The sequence below is a fragment of the Trachurus trachurus genome (genome assembly GCF_905171665.1).
Source record: "Trachurus trachurus genome assembly, chromosome: 19".
NCBI lineage: Eukaryota > Metazoa > Chordata > Actinopteri > Carangiformes > Carangidae > Trachurus > Trachurus trachurus.
In genome coordinates this window covers 13,276,704-13,296,104 of record NC_139913.1, presented here as the reverse complement: position 1 = coordinate 13,296,104, position 19,401 = coordinate 13,276,704, and the positions used below count along the sequence as shown (strand labels likewise).

The following is a 19,401-nucleotide window of genomic DNA, read 5'->3' as shown; positions in this document are numbered from 1 at the left end:
TATTTTGGGCTGTGGCGCTCTCTGTTCAACTCTGTCCTGTCTTGTTTTTTAAAGGTGGAGAGTTCTCAGGCCTTTGTGTGGCTGTCTCAGCTCAGACACCGCTGGGCCGACAGGGACAGGCACTGTTTCGCCAACATTTGCGACGCCCAGTTTGTCTACTCTTACGAATACCTGGGCAACACACCACGATTAGTCATCACTCCCCTCACAGACAGGTACGGAGGTGTCTTGTTTTTTTGGGGGTGGCTTTTGTTTGGACTGAGAAGCAATAAAACAACATGATTGCTCCTCCGCTGCCTGACAGGTGAAGACATGGGGGCAATCTCAGCTGACACTGGGTGAGGCTGGGGTTCACCCAGTGTCAGGAAGAGGGAGGGAGGGAGGACTGTGTTGCAGATGTAGCAATGTGGAGGGGAAGATTCTTCTCTTGGCGTTTGGAGCACAGAGACAGGAGGGTGTGGAGGTGTGTCTGTGTGGATGAGGTCTGAGTGACCTCCACATTATAATAGATGAGTTCCTCCTTGGTTCTGTTGGTCTGAGGTGGTTGATACGTGAAGGGTTCTTCACTCTCCTGCATACAGTTCCATGTAGATTGAAGAAGTATTATTATATTACATATATATTTCGGACCAAGAATTAATGCTAGTCAGACGGGCCGTGTCGGGGTCGAGGCTTCTGCAGGTCGGACCGAGTTTTAATTTTCAGGCCCGCCAAGAGCTCTGTATCACTGGCTTGCAAAGACAGGAGCAGCAACTGCATGGGAAGCTTGGCTCTACACCAGAGGAAGAGCAAACCTGTTCTTTGGAGGCACATGAGTTGAACCAGAGCTGGAACCAGCACCAGCACCGAACTAGCACCAGGTTCTTCTTGGTGGAAAAGGGGTCTCAGTGATTAATCAGGGCCTAGGGGTCACTGGAGTGTCTTTCCCACATTAAAGGGGCACTACACGCAAGTCCGGTCTCTCCTCCACGTGCATTTGTTTTCAGCAAAGCTGGTGAGAAATCAATCCATGGAGCGGTGGATAACGTTATTTATCATCTACCATGTTACCATGTGTATATTTGTGTAGTCTTATCTGTCATAAACAAGAGATTACGGGTTACAGGGCTCGTTACGTTTGTGTGGCGGTGCCGCAGAGACGAGAGCTGGGACACCGGGTCGGAGGCTCTGATCTTACGAGGTTGGTTTTCAGCCAAGAGACGCTAGGTGGAAGGCAGAGAGCCTCCACTCTCCCTGGAACTAGTTACAAGTCATTGAACAACACTAGGACCCTGAAGCTGCTCCATTAAGGTAGAATTGAAGCATAGTTAAGGTAAAATTCCTGCATACTGTAGTTCCTCTTTAAAAGAGAGGACAGTGCTACTGCCATTAGCCTGCTAGCTGAACAGGGCTAATAATAGTCTGTTGGTTGTTGAAGTGATGCTGGTCGGGGAGCTTCATCGCTACTCACTGGTTATGTTAATGTTTAGTTTAGTTTGTCACATCACATAAGAACACAGTTTAATCCATCCCATAGTTCAAAGAGACAAAGACACCCCCCCACACACATCCTCTATCCTCTTTAGATGGAGAGCATCATTCTCACTCAGTCTCGTGCTCACAGTTACTGTTGCTAGGCTGTGGACAACTGACAGTTGGACAGCTGCCGGTCCAGCCACTCTCACTCTAAAAGCACCAAATATCTGGAAATCCTTTGAAGGATTTGCAATTAGCACGGAGCCAATCCCTAATTCATTATTAGTCCATTTTCAAAAGTCCATTTGCGTTGATGATTTAGATTTTTTTCCCCCCTTATAAACTTGAGTAGAGGATAAAAACATTTCATCTGATAACACAGTACCCACCTATCTCATTGTGAAGCTGGGTTGGAGTCATTATGTACACCCACCACAGGCAGGAGCCTCTCAGCTCAGCTCGGGCGCCGTGCCAGCAGCTCGTTCATTCACATGCACATGTTTCTGCAGTGCTCCCGATAAAGTTTCAGCTACACAGAGATGAATACCTGCCTCCCGGAGCCCTTTGGCAAACTGCAGCGTTTGACTGTGTGGTTTTTCCAGACTGACCAGTATTCCCTTTGAAGCCTGAACAAAGCAGAAACAATGGGCTTTGATGGCTGGATCAGCAGCCGCGTAGCAAGACTTCACCATATGGTGCATGGCCTCGCCGCGGCCCCGCTACCACTCACACGGTTCTCCACTGGCTCCCTTTCAGCGGTGGACCATGGACCAAGGGGGGGGTCTGGGTGTCAAATCCTTTAATCCATGACTTGAGAAAACAGATAAAAGCGTGTTTGCTCCATGATATTGTTGAAAGAGAGAAGAATGCATCTCGCCACCGTCGGGTGAAAGCCTGACGCCACCGAAGATTACAGTCATCTGAAAATGAAAACCTTATTCCAAGTCCAACACTGGATGTTTGAGTGTCGCCTAAAGACACATTTTAAGTTCAGATGATGCAAATTATAAAGAAGGAGAAAAACATTTCTTTACCTCTTGGCAAAGCAGGTTAATTTGAATACCTCATTTTGCAAAGTAGCAATTTAAACACTCTGTAACACTGCGACAATGGAAACACAGCAGAAGATAAAGTTGTTTAACAAAAAATAAGATGAGGATGAGGAGGAAAATCAGCTAAATGAAATAATCAGAAGAAAATTTGTAGTTAAATCCAGTCTAAAGTTTTCATTAATAGTCCCATCAACGAAAGCCTTGATTGGAATGGAAAGAGAGTTGGAGCAGGCCACAGTTTCTTTGCGAGTTGGCTCACACTGTTGGAAACTGATCCTGCTTCTCCTCCATGTTTACTTAGAGACAGTAAACAGACCTGTCCCAGTCAATCAGAGAGGATCTGCACTGTTCAGAGCACAGCACCAATTCAAAGTGTATTTTGGAAGCAGCTACAGTGCTAGTAGTTCTACTGTTTTTAAAATCACTCCTCAGACATGTTGGAAACCGGTGCAGAGACCTGAGATCTGGACTAATGAGGCAGCGTGGACTCTGACAGAACTTTCTGAGAGATCTGAGATACCACAGGAGTCGGGCTTACTGAGACAAAAGTTCTCTAACTCCTGCTACATTTTTAAGGTGCTGCAGTTGATAACAGTCTGAGTCCATGAAGAGACCAAGATACAGTACTGTATCTGCTTTAGTTTCTACTGTTGAACATGAGATCATAGTGTGCAAAAGATGAGTTAGTGCAGCACAGCAGGGGGAATCTTGTCTAGTTTTGGTATTTAAGGATTATCCACACACCTGCATGTGTCTAGTTTGGATGAGGACTTTTTTCTGCTGAAAAACAATTATTTATTTTTATTTAGCTTTTATTAAACCAGGTTAGACCTATTCGATCTCTTTTACAAGGGAGACCTGGCCAAAAGGGCAGCAGCATAGTTACATTAGAATCAATAAACATCAAAGGACGTGCTTTTACAGGTGCTCAAAGACGCAACATTTGCGTCTTTGAGCACCCGTAAAAGCGCGTTATAAATAAAATGTGTTATTATTATATTAAATTAAAACTTGCTCACAAAAGCTCCGATTGTCATTTATTTCAAACATTAGGTGCCAGGAGCCTGAATGTTGTCTTGCCTAGTTCAATTTCTACAGTGTCATAGTACATTAAAAATACACTCCCTATGGCGCTGCAATTAAAACTCAAAAATACAACTTAAGGAAAGCCAGTGAAAGGTGAGCTCTCTCATTATTTTTTGAATAATTTGAAATTTTACCCACAAGTCCAGATCAACGCGCTGGTTCTCTTTTACTGCAGAGTCAAAACGAGCTCCATGTAGCGGCTCCATGGAGGAGCTGGGAACTGAAGCAGCTCAGTGGGATCCAGCTGTCATTCATCTGATGAACACAGCCTGTCTGAACCGTTTTAATTATTTGAAATTATAAACATAAATAAAATGTAAATAGATCTTAATGACAGCAGTGCTGAAGTGTTGAGTCACACGTATAAAGCTGCTCTGAAATGCCTCTATCTGCTTGTTTACTACAGGCGGTCTGTGGTTGATTTGCTGTATTCACTCCCTGCAGCAGGATAATTAAGCTTAAGGAATCACTCCTGCTAATCTATAACAGCGGGAATGTTATCGGCACAGTGTTAGCATTCGTTCAATAGTTACTGCAGCAGCTCCAAAGTTGCACCATTATGCAAAATGTCAGGAATATTTTTACCCAGCCAACACACACACACAGAAAAAAGAATGGGAGGAGAATGAGTCAGACCCAGAGACTGATGTATCGCTGTTTCTTTAAAAGAAAAAAGAAAAACACTGGCGTAAAACGAGTCACCTTGTCTCGTCCACTCGGTTCAGTCTCTGCCTCGTCCTCTCTCCGGCTTCGGTGTCTCCGTGCAGGACGTCCTCCTCCTCCTCCTCCTCCGGCCTATTCAAACACTGATTGTGTGATTTTTGGCCATATTTCAAGAGAGAGTCATAAAGCCTGTTGGCACTGGTTTCCGGATGATACACTGTATACAGATGGGATCGTTTGTCTTCTCTGAGCTTCTGTCTCTCGTTATGCTTTCCAATACTCCCCCCCCTTCCATACATCATCTATTAACCAGCAGCTCATTAAAATCATTGCTGTATTGATATTCAAGGCAAACCCTAGTGTTTATTGCCCTGATCAATAAAGTCTTGATTGCCTCCATCCGTTCATGTCCCGTCGCTGCTGCTTTTTATTGATACGAGATGGGCAGGCTGTTTGTTAGTTCTGACACTTTCAGCGGGAGAGGCAATCACTGGCGTCACCAATCAGCCTGCGTGATAATCAAAGCACAGCAGCGGATTATATTATCATATAATGAGGTTATGTATGATGTCGACACTGAGACATTGTCAGTGCTGGTTAGGAGGCTGTGTCAACTCAGGGTTTGTCGTTTGCAGTGTGTGAACGCTGCTGCAGAAACCAAACCTTTTTCTAGTCTGCATTCATTAAAAGTTAATCTGGGAGATTTGATGGATGGTTATGAAGAGTCTGGAGCTTTTCTCAGTTAGGGCTGAAAGTTTTTTCCATTATTTAACTTATTTCCAGGATGTAGAAGTGTCCCCGACTAAACATTTTCATATTTTCTATCTGATTGGTCAGATTTTGCCTTTAGTCGGCCAACCCCTGAATCATGTTGTCTTTTTGTCTGTTGAGGATTAGGGCCACTTAAAAATAAGTGAGTTCTGACTTTTTGTCAGAATTAATTTGTGATTTTTATTCTCAGAATTCTGACTTTAATTTCAGAAAATTCTGAGTTTAAGAGATTAAAATCAGTATTCTGAGAGAAAAAAATGTCAGAATTACCTTTTTTTTTCACAGTGGCCCTAATCCTCTTCCATAATCCTTTTCCGCTCCAGAGAAAAGAGCTAAAACACCCAAATAAACAAATTCAATTCTTCAGTTGACATAAGATCACAATAACAGGACATCCTCCCACTTCTGAAGATTTTTTTAGTGAACATGATGAGCCAATAAGTTGCTAATGAGCCAATAGGAATCATTGTAGATGCTACACGTTCACCTCATTTTATTTGGATCCTACAGCTGATGTGGGTGATTTAGGGTGTTTTCACACAGGCAGTGTTTACGTAGGAACACTCAGTGCACGCACCAGTATGTGTGAAAACATCCTTATTCATGCATAGTAAGGATACTACGGATTAAACCCACACGTCATTTTCCAATCAACAGAAATCAGGCTGATGTTTGAATTAAAACAGGCTACACATAATGAATTATCAGAGAATAAACAAATTCTCTGTAAAATCAGATGTTCAGCAGCAGTGAGCATAACCACATTTTGCGACGATTTGACGGCGAGATTGGCGGTTGACTCAGACTCCTCCGAATTGAATCAACTAATCATCAACTATGAGGTCACCCTTTATATGAAGCAGAAAAATAGGAAATCATAGATGCACTGAATTCTTTAAAGTGGAAAAACAGACCAAACACACAAATTATCTGTAGTTTCCAGCATTTACTCTCATACCAACACAGTCTCACCCCTTTGCGTCAAACGGTTGACGCTTGGTCAAGGCCCCTTACGTCAATATACTGACGTGGAGGGGGTACCCTCGAGGTCGTTTCTCGACGAATAGGGCCACTCATAGACTTGAATGCAAATCCCTCATCCTCGGATATTGACGCAGGGGGGCGGGACCGTTTCTCCCTCGACGTTGCTCCAGAACGCAAAGGGCCACTCATAGACTTGAATGCGAATCCCTCATCCTCGGATTTTGACGAAGGGGGGCGGGACCGTTCGCGTTGTTTCCAGACGCTCAAGGTACCCCTCAGCGTGGGACCTGAACGCACAGGGATTTCAATTGATTTTAATGCAATCCCCTCCGCGGCGATATGTGACGCTCAGAGCAAGTGCTCCAGCCATCCATTCACTCCTATTCCGATCCGGCCGCGGTGCTGAAAGACGCCGTGAGCTCCCCTCCCATTGGATAACTGATCCTCGTACCATTTGCAGCTGAATTCGTATATTTATACAGCAATTTGGCCGCAAAAATAACATTTCAACATATTTTTATGACATTTCTAACGAGAAATGTGTGTTTTACTTTCAAAATCTATGTTGAACGAATTCAAATTATATTTTGTTTGGCAAATTGAATCTGTTAAAATGTGTACAATATGTTCATTCAGCTTTCTGGCCATAAAAACAACATTTCGGGATATATCTGGCATTGTTTGAGGACATTTCTAGCGAGAAATGTATGTTTTACTCTCTAAATATATGTTGAATGAAAGCAGATTGTGTTTTATTTGTCCTGTAACGATATCACAGCTTGTGCTTGTGACTGTCGAGCCGCTTTGGGCGTCATGTTGCCATAACAACGGCCCGCAGACCTATTTCTCCAGCCGACAGGCGGACAGCTTCCGCGTTGTTGCCGAGGATGTGACGTCATTGCAACGGCGCCACCGGTCGCGACCATAGCCTGCGACACTGCCATCTACGGCGTCTGGACGGAACTACAACACCTTAACAGTGTGTTTTTAAGCCATGTTGATTTAATTCAACAACATGTGAATAAACAGTGAGGAATCAGAACAGTTAGACAGCTCTTTTTCAACAAAGTCCAAATAATTCAAGTAACTCAAGTCATATAGGCCTTTTTTTTTAAATTCCAGAAAACAACATTTCTCCCCCCTTCTCCCTCCTCCCGCCCAGGAACCTTAGTTTATAATATAGTGTAGAATGAACCCGTCCACTGTAGTAATGTTTATGCACAACTGCACCACTTTAGCCAGCTCCTTTATTTCTGGTTTTACATTGGACAAACTGATTAAGGCTCCATTTTCAGGAGAAGACCTCAGAAGGTCTCTCAGGCATTAAGTCTGAGAGGCTCTGAATCTGAAAAGCTGAAATGGATGAAATATATTTCTAAAAGTCGTACAGTTCTGAATTTGATATCAGTGGTTCCGGGGGCCCAAGACGAACGCGTTGATGTGCGTTCGGTCCTGATTGAGCCATTACTTTTCGAGAGGCGGGGCTTCAAACAGCCGCATTCCTCTGTCTCCAGGAGGCCGCTGTTTCCATAGAAACCAACCGAATCACTTGAAACTTGGCCTGTGGACTCATTGTGAGGCCCTTATCCACTGACCCGACACCCAAATCTGTGAGAGCATGGGAAAGCGAAGTGGCCCCCAGGGGCCCCCCGTGGCCCCCAGAGCAATGGGAATACAATATAATGATAGAGGACTCTCTGATATACAACATATCTAAATTTCATGATGATTACTTAAAGCGTGGGTGTTTTGTTAGGATTAACTTTGATGTTTGACCCCTGTGACCTTTGACAGTTAGCATGGCCATTTTGGACACTTCCGAGTGGAGCAGAGCTCTGATATTTGGCACCGTCAATCTGCTCCAAGGTCTGGACTAGGTAGTAAAATTTCAGCTTCCCAGCTCAAAGTATTGGTGTTTTATGCCTGAATTGATAGCAAAAATCGTCAAATTTCACACTAAACCTTGACCTTTGACCCCTTCTGAATGTGGGATTGGTCTGAAATTGCAGATAATGGGTGGCCCTAGGCCCCTGACAAAACCCTGAAACTTTCAGACTTCCAGCTCAAAGCATGTGGAAGTTATTAAAGACTATCTGTTGAATTTAGTCTTGTACACAATGGGGGATTAGAAATGAACACTGCTTTTTGGCCATTTTGGACACTTCTGAGTGGAGCAGAGCTCTGATATTTGGCACCGTCAATCTGCTCCAAGGTCTGGACTAGGTAGTAAAATTTCAGCTTCCCAGCTCAAAGTATTGGTGTTTTATGCCTGAATTGATAGCAAAAATCGTCAAATTTCACATGAAAAGTTGACCTGTGACCCCTGTGAAGGTCAGATGGGTCTGTAATTGCTAACACTGGATGACCCTAGGCCCTGCCCTGATAAACCTCTGAACGTAACCCAACGAATGTGGAAGTTATTAAAGAATAGCTGTGTCTCCTGAAAATGGAGCCTTAATCAGTTTGTCCAATGTAAAACCAGAAATAAAGGAGCTGGCTAAAGTGGTGCAGTTGTGCATAAACATTACTACAGTGGACGGGTTCATTCTACACTATATTATAAACTAAGGTTCCTGGGCGGGAGGAGGGAGAAGGGGGGAGAAATGTTGTTTTCTGGAATAAAAAAAAAAGGCCTATATGACTTGAGTTACTTGAATTATTTGGACTTTGTTGAAAAAGAGCTGTCTAACTGTTCTGATTCCTCACTGTTTATTCACATGTTGTTGAATTAAATCAACATGGCTTAAAAACACACTGTTAAGGTGTTGTAGTTCCGTCCAGACGCCGTAGATGGCAGTGTCGCAGGCTATGGTCGCGACCGGTGGCGCCGTTGCAATGACGTCACATCCTCGGCAACAACGCGGAAGCTGTCCGCCTGTCGGCTGGAGAAATAGGTCTGCGGGCCGTTGTTATGGCAACATGACGCCCAAAGCGGCTCGACAGTCACAAGCACAAGCTGTGATATCGTTACAGGACAAATAAAACACAATCTGCTTTCATTCAACATATATTTAGAGAGTAAAACATACATTTCTCGCTAGAAATGTCCTCAAACAATGCCAGATATATCCCGAAATGTTGTTTTTATGGCCAGAAAGCTGAATGAACATATTGTACACATTTTAACAGATTCAATTTGCCAAACAAAATATAATTTGAATTCGTTCAACATAGATTTTGAAAGTAAAACACACATTTCTCGTTAGAAATGTCATAAAAAATATGTTGAAATGTTATTTTTGCGGCCAAATTGCTGTATAAATATACGAATTCAGCTGCAAATGGTACGAGGATCAGTTATCCAATGGGAGGGGAGCTCACGGCGTCTTTCAGCACCGCGGCCGGATCGGAATAGGAGTGAATGGATGGCTGGAGCACTTGCTCTGAGCGTCACATATCGCCGCGGAGGGGATTGCATTAAAATCAATTGAAATCCCTGTGCGTTCAGGTCCCACGCTGAGGGGTACCTTGAGCGTCTGGAAACAACGCGAACGGTCCCGCCCCCCTTCGTCAAAATCCGAGGATGAGGGATTCGCATTCAAGTCTATGAGTGGCCCTTTGCGTTCTGGAGCAACGTCGAGGGAGAAACGGTCCCGCCCCCCTGCGTCAAAATCCGAGGATGAGGGATTTGCATTCAAGTCTATGAGTGGCCCTATTCGTCGAGAAACGACCTCGAGGGTACCCCCTCCACGTCAGTATATTGACGTAAGGGGCCTTGACCAAGCGTCAACCGTTTGACGCAAAGGGGTGAGACTGTGTTGCTCATACATCTGACAGCCTTTACAGGTCTGACCTGACAGAGTAATGTGTTGACTTTTATTTCAACTCACATGTTAAAGGGTTAGAGCGGACACAACTGCCTGTGTGTGTGTGTGTGTGTGTGTGTGTGTGTGTGTGTGTGTGTGTGTGTGTGTGTGTGTGTGTGTGTGTGTGTGTGTGTGTGTGTGTGTGTCACAGCTGCATGCAGTGATGCAGGAACCCAGTCAGCAGTTTTTCATGTGTCCCAGCAATAAGAGTCAGAGAGAAGACCTGTTGATGTCACATTCACACTGCAGCTGTCTCTCTGTGTCATGGCTGAATCTGAATATGACACGGACATGGAAAAATATAAATGAATTTTTCTTAACCATTATAGCAGCTTCATGCAGAGACGGTGGCATTTTAGTGATGTTTTGAAATCATAAATGAATTAGTAATGAGCAGAAATCTAACATTTGAATAGTATCCTGGAACTCAACAGAGGTGCAGCTGATGTTAACATGAGTTTTTCTGCAGCAGCTCAGCGACATCAGCTGCTGCGCTCACGCAACACATCCAGTGTTCATCACATTACAACTGCTGCAGCAGAGGCAGGGGAGGGGAATCTTTTGTGTGCATTAACTTGAATGATTTGTTGTGCAAGAGCATTGTTATTTGTGACATAATGGTGGTCCTCTGCAGCAGTCAAATGCTACTGCACTGATTCGATGTGATTAAATTTATTAAGTTAGTTGTAGAAACATCTGTGAAGTTGTAAGTACAGATTTTTCACTCCACTAGATTTGTTCATGTTAAACTTAAACTTGCATTTCTTGAGAAATTTGAAATCTGAAAAACTTTTTAATTAAACTACATTTGCCAAATGATAATTCTGTTCCCTGTTCAGTCTGAATAATTTAATATTTTAAAATACTATATTATACCATTAGATGAGATGAAGAGATCAGTATCATTACTGTTATTACATTATCTTAGCTTAGCCTAAAGACTAAAGCAGGGAACAGCTGGCCTGAACCTTTTGACCCCTGTAATAGCTGAGGGTGCTGACTTCCAGAAGGCTTGTTGTCACAGCAACCAGCGGTTATGCTGCACAGGAGTCCTGCTAAATCCATCCATCAATTTTTCAGATATTGAATATTTATAATAATTTTAAATGGAATCACCTTTTTCTGCTTTCAACTGCTTTAGTCTTAATAGTCTATATATATATATATATATATATATATATATATATATGAAGAGTTCATTTGCAAATGCAGATAACTCTAGAAACATTTTTAATTAATCAGTCAAACCAAAGTTGAGTGGCTTTGATGAGATTATTGAAAACAACACTATGCAAAGAATAATTCAAAAGCATCAGCTCATTTTTTTCAAACTGGCGTTTATCTGCTTTTGCAAATGAACTCTTCATATATATTTAACTATTAAAATATCATGTATAGTCCAACAACTTACAACTTACCTACAATAAGGTACACAAAAATTAGAATATTTACTGTGAGGAACTAATGGATAACTAATGTGGAACTAATGACAAACTAAGGAGTAGTTAGTGAGGAACTGAGGTACACTAAAATGAGAGTAGTAACTGAGGAACGAATGAGGAACAATTGAGTAGTTACTGAGGAACAGAGCTACATAAAATTAGAGTAGTTACTGAGGAACTAATGATGAACTAACTATTAGTTAATGGTCAGTTCTTCAGTAACTCCTGATCAAAATACTGAGGAACTAACTATTACTTAATCATTAGTTACCCCTTTTTGTGTAGCCTGCCCTAAAGTGAGACATCAAAATGAGTAACTACCCTAATGTTGTGTACCTTAGTTCCTCACTAACTTCTCATTAGTTCCTCAGTAACTACTCTAACTTTGTGTACCTTATTGTGAAGTGTAACCACCTTGTCTTCTAAGCGTAGCCTACAGTCTAATGTTGTGTGTCTCTGCTGTACTCAGATGCTACATCACCCTGACCCAGTCCCTCCACCTGACCATGAGTGGAGCTCCGGCCGGCCCCGCTGGCACAGGCAAGACCGAGACCACCAAAGACCTGGGCCGAGCCCTCGGCATCATGGTCTACGTATTCAACTGCTCCGAGCAGATGGACTACAAGGTGAGCCGACACACACACACATGCATCTACATTTGAACCTTAATGTGTATTCACAGCAGCGCGCGTTATGCATGTTTCTTTTCATCCCGGCCTTTGTCAGCAATATGGTATGCATTTGTCATTAAAGTTGTCAACCCTCCTTTACACCCTTCTCTTTTCATCTTTCTCCTTTTCATCCTGCGCCCCCCCCACCCCTCTGGAAAAAAGAGCTGATTAGTTCAAGTCTGATTCTTATTTCTCTGCTAAACCTGCTCCCTCTGTATCCAGCCTGCACCTCTCTTCATTATACACTCTAGTATGGTCTCTCACACACACAACCTGTGCATATAGAGTGGTCAAGGGAGACATAAACATAATCTTGTGATGTGGCATGCTCCCCGCCCCCCCCCTCAAGACAGAGCTCATCATTACAGTATAAAGGCATACAACACCTCCGGCTATACACACCACAGCAAGGTGTCAGAGAGAAGTGCTAATACACTCCAGGAGGAACACAGAGCCTCGCACTGTTACTCATATTCAGTCATACACACACACACAGAAGTGGGATCAATCTCCCAGTCAGCTCTGGTTTGCGTCAGAGCAGGTTTCCTCAGTTCTGTAATTGGAGAGAAAAGTCAGCTGCCTGCTTCATCCTGGTCCAGCTGCTCTCTGGAGGAACGTCGTTCACCTGCTCTCAAGTCGATCCTTGGAAAGTTAAAATGTGGGTGGTGGATATTTTAGCCTTTGTCTTCCTGCCATCAGCACCTTGTTTTATTAGTGCGAGGCCTTGTTTATGCATCATCCTGTAATTATTCGCCTACTCTCAGCAGCCCGCTGTGGCGCCGCTGCAGAAAACACCCTCCCATATATCTCCTGTCTAATTGATGAAACCTCTCCGTCCACGCCGAGTCTCCGTCTTTAAAGTGGTAGTTCACCATTTTGGCAAATTCGCCGATTGCCATAATCCCTATAGTTTTAGGGTAGGTTCATTACCTTTTAATTGTCAGTGCAAGCTGTTTTTAGATCGGCGGGGCAGAGACGCGAGCTGCTCAGCTAATGCAATGGAAGTGAACGGTACTTTTGCCTTTCCCTCATTAAACTTGTCAAATACACAATCCAACAACTCCACATTTCTGCTCTGGTGTGACCTGCGCATTCACTACGCTATGAGATGATAATGTAACATTACGCGACAGAGGTGTTTTAGAGGCAAATACATAGCCGGAACTAGATTCCAGACATGGCTGCTGGGTGGAGTGATTTCAAAAACACAAGTAGTTCTGAGTATTTGCTTCATGTGTCGTAATGTTACATAATTATACGTTATTATTTCATAGCGTGGTGAATGTGCAGGTCACAGTTGTGTATTTGATGACTTTTGAGTAAAAGGTCGGTGAAAGTACCGTTTCGTGAGCAGCTCGCGTCTCTGCCCCGCCGATCTAAAAGCAGCTTGCACCTACAATTAAGGCAGGATCAGACTACACAATTTCAGGCCGATTTTCACATGATTTTGTCGCGGCCGACATTTCCAGCGTCAGGCCCGATTATGAGCATCGGGAACGACGAACGGACGTGTAGTGTAACATGTCTGACGAACAGCGATTTTGCATCTAGTACGCTCTACGACACTGTGCGATGCCCCGACAGAAAGTCTAGCATGTTACAAGTTTTTGCATTTCTTCGCCTAGTCTGACATCTCATACGACATGAACCTTGATGTCGACCAATAGCATGACAGAGCGCTCTGACGCAGTGTTTACACACAGTGAACATGTGCTTCATGTGCGCAATATAAGTTAATGGTTTTGAAGTGTGGGCCTACACATTTGTTAATGTACATGTTCTCTTTGAAGAACAGTCTATAGAATAGAGGATCAGGGTCCGGTGAAGAGGACAGTATAACTGAACCGGCTCCACTGAAGGCTCCACAGTCTTTTTTCTTCCTTGTGTTTTTCGTGTCTGAGCAAAAGACCACTTTCACACACAGCGCTAATGGAACCATGATTGACAGTTTGTTGTTACTCCTCCCCGATGGCCTGAACTCGCCCAGCGTGTGATCGGTCGTGATTGATGAGTGGTGAAAGAAAAAAAAAATTGTGTAGTCTGATCCTGACCTTAAAGGTAATGAAGCTATCCCTAACACTAGACTGGGTTATTATGACAATAGGCGAATTTGCCAAAATGTTGAACTGTCCCTTTAAGCCTGACTGACTGACTTCCTGTCTTCTCTGTCCATCAGTCCTGTGGGAACATCTACAAAGGCCTGGCTCAGACCGGGGCGTGGGGCTGCTTCGACGAGTTCAACAGGATCTCGGTGGAGGTGCTGTCTGTGGTGGCCGTGCAGGTGAGAAACGTCCGGCTCCTCCGCCTCAGGTGCTCTCCAAAATCCCATTCGCTCCAGATCTCATTGCGAGGGCAGTGTGCGTTTTGCACCCCGGGGCGGACTGGAGCTAAGATGTGAAAGTTTTGATCATATTTGCGAGGGCAGGTCTATCCGGATCAAGTTGTGGTGAGAGTAAGCCGCCGAAAACAGCAGCACAGGAGTAAATAGCCTCTTCATCACAGAGTGAAAGCGTAAATTGCTCCGGCTATAAGACTAATTCACCAAGGCTGGCACCTTTGCACCCCAGAGCTTCCTCATAATTGGAGCTTTCTCTGATCTGATTTGAGAGCAGAGGATAGAAAAAAAAAACCTCCATCACTCGCCTGTGGTGCTGGTCATCATGCTCACAGTGTTCACTACCTCCACTTCACCGTCTCTGAGTGGACAAACTCTCTTGGACAAACTCTCTTAAACGCTCTCACAGGACTTGCTGCAGTCATTTAGGAGGATTAATGTTTTTGCTCTGAGCACAACTTTGATTTTCGAAACGATATGTACCTGTAATTTGCAGCTGTTTGCTTTCTAATGAATCGCTTTAGTGAAACTTGGAGTTGACTGACAGCAGAATCAGTCCAATCAGGGCCTTAAAACCTGACTCACGTGTGTTACATTACACACACTCACACACTAGCAGCAAAGTCTCTGGGATAATGTTACGTCGAACAGGAACGCTCCTAACCAGCACTCATTAATTAGAGCTGGTACATGTCTGTGATCACAGAGCTGTGACAGGACGAGAGGAAATTCAGCGACTCTGGGCCCCGTGGTCTCAACCGTGCAGCTGGAGGAGACTCAGACAACCAGCTCAAAAATAATCACAAGCCATCAAAAAGGATTTTCAACTGCACAATCAAAATTTTTAATTTCAAAAGTGATGGCTTAAAAGTGATTTTTTGTGCTCGCCATGACCTTTGACCTTTGTCAAGTGTAACCACTTAACCTGAGTGAGTTCAAGTGGATATTTGCACCTTTAATTTTGAGGAAGCTCCACCTTCAAGAAGAAGAAGAAAAATAAATTCTTTATTTATCCCCTGGAGGGAAATTAAAATTGTCCAGCATGATATGATATAAATGCCAAGTAGAAATGTATAGCCTAACAACAGGCATTGTGCATTTTGATGGCAGCAGGAATGAAGGATTTCCTGAATCTTTGGAGTAACGCATTACAAAAGTAACACAATTACAGTAATGTATTACTATTTGCTGTTACGCAGTAATAGAACACATTACTAATACAATTTTGATAATACAGTATTTTACCTGTTACACAGTTTTACTGTATCTAAGTAACGCACGTTACAGCACATTTTCATAAAAACGTGTGCAAACTCATCAGTTGCGGGAACTGTTACTGCGTTTGAATTTAATACGTTTAAAAAGGAGGTGCTAATCAGCCCAGCATTACACACAGTAGCAGAGTACATAATAGAAACGTTTACCAAAGGAACACATAAAACAAAAGGAAAACATAATTCATATCATCTACCAGGCAGGTAATTTTGGAGCTGCTGGATGAACTAACTATTTGCTCCTTTCTGCATTGGATCAAATTTCTGTGTTTGCAGCCATCCAGCTCTCCTTCCAAACTGTCCAATGGCGGGCAAGATTACAACGCCCAACACTGTCATTTCAATCGTGCGGTTTGGCCGGGCTGTTATTTAGGCAGTTACTCTTAGTAGATTACCTGCAAAACTACTAGTTTTAACAGCTTTAGGGGCTACATGGTCATTATGCTACATCTCCTTCCTGAATGTATAATGCAACTAAATTTCAGCATTTTAGAATGCCTAGCATTTTTTCTGCGGTTATTTTGGCGAAAATAACTCAAAAGTAACACAAAAGTAGTGTAACACATGACAATTCAGAGACAGTAATATTTTAATGTAACTAATTACTTTCAAGTGACAGTAACTAATAATATGTAATGTATTATCTTTTGGATGTAACTTGCCCAACACTGTTGAATGATAATAATATTATCAAGACTTTATTTTTTAGCACTTACAATAACAAATTGATTCAGAAGAGTCAGAGTGCAGACTGAGCCTTTAGGAATTACTCATTTAAATGTCAAATATTGTATTAATAATGGATCAACTGACTGAGTAATCGAGGTTGTTGCTTTAAGAAATGCAATACCCAAGCTGTTTTAATGGCAAATGACCGCTTGATAAATTGTCTGCTGTAGAGTATCTGATGAGATCTCTTTTTTAAATTTTCTCTGATTTTAACCTGCATAATATTGTTATCTGGGTTTTTTATGTTTTTCTCAGACAAACCTAGTTAAATAAAGGAAACGGTGAAACAGCTGTGATAAAAGAACGAGGCAGACAGATAAAGCTGGTAGGGGTGTAACGGTACATGTAATCGTATTGAACCGATTCGGTACGGGGTGTTCGGTTCGGCACAAGGGGGCAGTTGTGGGTCTGAGAAGTGAAGCTCACTTCCGCGTTCAAAAAACTGCAATCCCCGCGGCTTCCTCTGGGGGCTGGTGTCAGAAGGGAGCATTCCCCATAGACCCCCATGTTAAAATCGCCGATTTTACACCCTCAATAAACATGTTAAAAGCCTGGTGTCAGAACGTTTTTTTTTCTCAATCGATAGTTTCTACCCCCGCACACACTCTGAGGGGGGTGAATTTTTTTTTAACTCTACCGTTTTACTGTTGTTAGGTTAAAACTCTGGCCAATTAGGGCGCGGAAACGTTGAGTGGCAGGTCCGAGCAGCTCCGTGGACAGCTGCTTCGAGGCCAGTGGGCGGGTTCTCGGCGGTTCTCGGCCGGCCAATCCAACATGGCGCTGTCCAAGGCCGCCATATTTGAGTCACAAAAACGACTCCCCAAAACCAATGGGTGACGTCACGGACGCTACGTCCATTCTTTTTACAGTCTATGGTTCGGCACAGCGCTGAGAACGAGTGCGTTTCGGTAGAAGTTGTGTGTGTTTACAGTCCGCCTGCAGCTACACGTGCAGCCCGTTTACGTTGTGGCTATCGCTAATGCTACCGCTAATACTGCCGCCTAATACATCCATGACTGCCGCTAGCGAGAAAACAGAGGTTTGAAGACCCTTCCTGCTTGTAGGAGGAGTGGAGGTGGGGGCTGTGGCTCCTATCTCCTCTCTCTCTGTCTGTCTGTCTGTCTGTCTGCCCCCTGTCCGTCCGTCCCACCGTCTGTCTGTCTCTCTCTCTCTGTGTCGCGCACGAGCTCCAGCACCTGTGGATCTGCTGCAGATGCGCCAACAGGCGCACGTCGCTGCTGTGTTGACACAACGCACTGCGCCGATCGTGATGATCCGCGTTATTCATTCATTTATTTATTTATTTGCGGCCGAATGGTTGCATCGTCAGGCAGCTGTTGTGGCATTTGCCCACATTGCCGGCTTGAACTGTTAGTGCTGCACTTTACATGTAAAAAAAAAAAAAAGTTGTGTGCGAAGTTTTTTAAAAATCATATTTTATATGTTTTGTTTATTTGTGAATATTTTATTCATTGTAAGGCTTATTTTATATGTTTTGTTAATTTGAGAATAATTTATTGAACTTATAAGGCAGCACTTTACAACAGTAGGCTATTTTATTTTTCATATTTTGTATAATGGTTTAGTAAGTTTATAAGTTAAGTTTAATACGTTTATACGTTTATTTGTACCAGGGACAATGTACCTACAACATAACATTAGTAGATGAGTAAAATAATTACATTTGACTAAAACATGTAAATTTGGTTCAGAAAAATTCCTAATAAACAACAAGCAAATTTATGTTTTGCATTTGGTTCTCTTACTGTACCGAAAATGAACCGAACCGAGACCTCAAAACCGAGGTACGTACCGAACCGTGACTTTTGTGTATCGTTACACCCCTAAAAGCTGGTGAACATGGAGGAGCGTTAGAGGAACTCTAACGAAAATTAATTTACATTCAAACAGCTTGTTGTTTCCACATGGTCCAGCCTCAGTTAGTCCGCCTTCACCTTCACATCCTGCACAGCGACAGATAAAGTTATTAAAAGCCTTCACATTCTCCACACAGAGGGATGCTGTACACTCTGGCCGACCCACACTAGTGGGCCCTTTGATTCTGGGCCTCTTTTGAGAAATCAGCCATATTCTGTGTTTCAGCTGATGCTAGCTTTTCTGCTATCTTGCATTCAGCTATCTGGGATCAAACGGATCCTCTCCCTCTGGTATATTCAAATCCTGCGGGCTGTTGCCCCAGACACTATCATCATGCATGTGCAGCACTGTCGTAGCTGTACAGAATGTGCACAGCTGAGAGGAACGCTGATGATGATGGTGATGATAATGGAGATAAAGTTCCTCAAAGGATCATTATTAACCACCAGACTCGCCCCTGCCTCCTTCTCTCTTCAGCAGCAATGAAAGTCAAGCAGTCGTCCTCCGTAAGCCGCGGAAGTCTACGGTACTTAGAGAATTTTAAAGTGCCGGCAGAATGAATAGGTGTTGTGCGGCGTAATGAATAATAAATCACGGCGGCTTATACGTGGAGAAGTAGACCTTGAGAACAGAGGAGCATCAAACCCCCGCTGTGACAGCTGGCGGCCCGCTCCAGCCCGCTTCAGCAGAGCTGATGCCGAGCCATCTCTCAGCGCCACTCGCACACACACCTAATCCATCCTGTTAAAGTGGGAGCAGCTAGAGCGTCGTGCGGCGACAAGCTCGGCTGCCGGCCGGGTCTGCTAACACAGGTGGCGGGGACCGGTCGGACGTTAAATAAAGCAGAGACAAACAGAAGGCTGCCAGATGTAACAACATGGAGATAAATTGGCGAAGCTCCGCCTCTGTTGCTGTTCCGCACGGGGCCCGGACTGCGGATGCTGCCTCCAGCTCGTGCGTCCAGAGGAACGGCGGCATCTCTCCTCACCTCGCACCTCTCACAGCAGCATCTACGCTCCAGCCTGGGTGCAGAGTGCTGCCATCACACATAAAAAACAAACCCCACTGATGTTTTCTCACGGAAACTTTTCATGTTCTTTTCGCTGCAGCTGCAACTGTTTGTTTTTGCAACCTCCGCCCCACTCCCCTCCTCCTCCCCTCCCTGTTTTCGTTAGTATGACTGACTGATCTGTAGCCGAGTACTCATCCATGAAGAGATGTTCCTCCTTTTTCCAGCTGTCGACTCGCTACACTC

General features: G+C 43.7%; 1 protein-coding gene across 3 annotated transcripts in view; it reads left to right on the top strand.

Moving 5' to 3' along the window:
- The window catches only part of dnah9 (dynein, axonemal, heavy chain 9), a gene marked incomplete at both ends in the record, with an annotated part of 177,490 nt that overhangs the window by 43,501 nt on the left and 114,588 nt on the right, over positions 1-19,401 (top strand). For all 3 annotated transcript variants that reach the window (XM_083994241.1, XM_083994240.1, XM_083994242.1), the window contains 3 exons: positions 55-215; positions 11,729-11,885; positions 14,107-14,211. In XM_083994241.1, the coding sequence (XP_083850367.1) occupies positions 55-215; positions 11,729-11,885; positions 14,107-14,211 (423 nt within the window). The remainder of the gene's footprint in view (positions 1-54; positions 216-11,728; positions 11,886-14,106; positions 14,212-19,401) is intronic.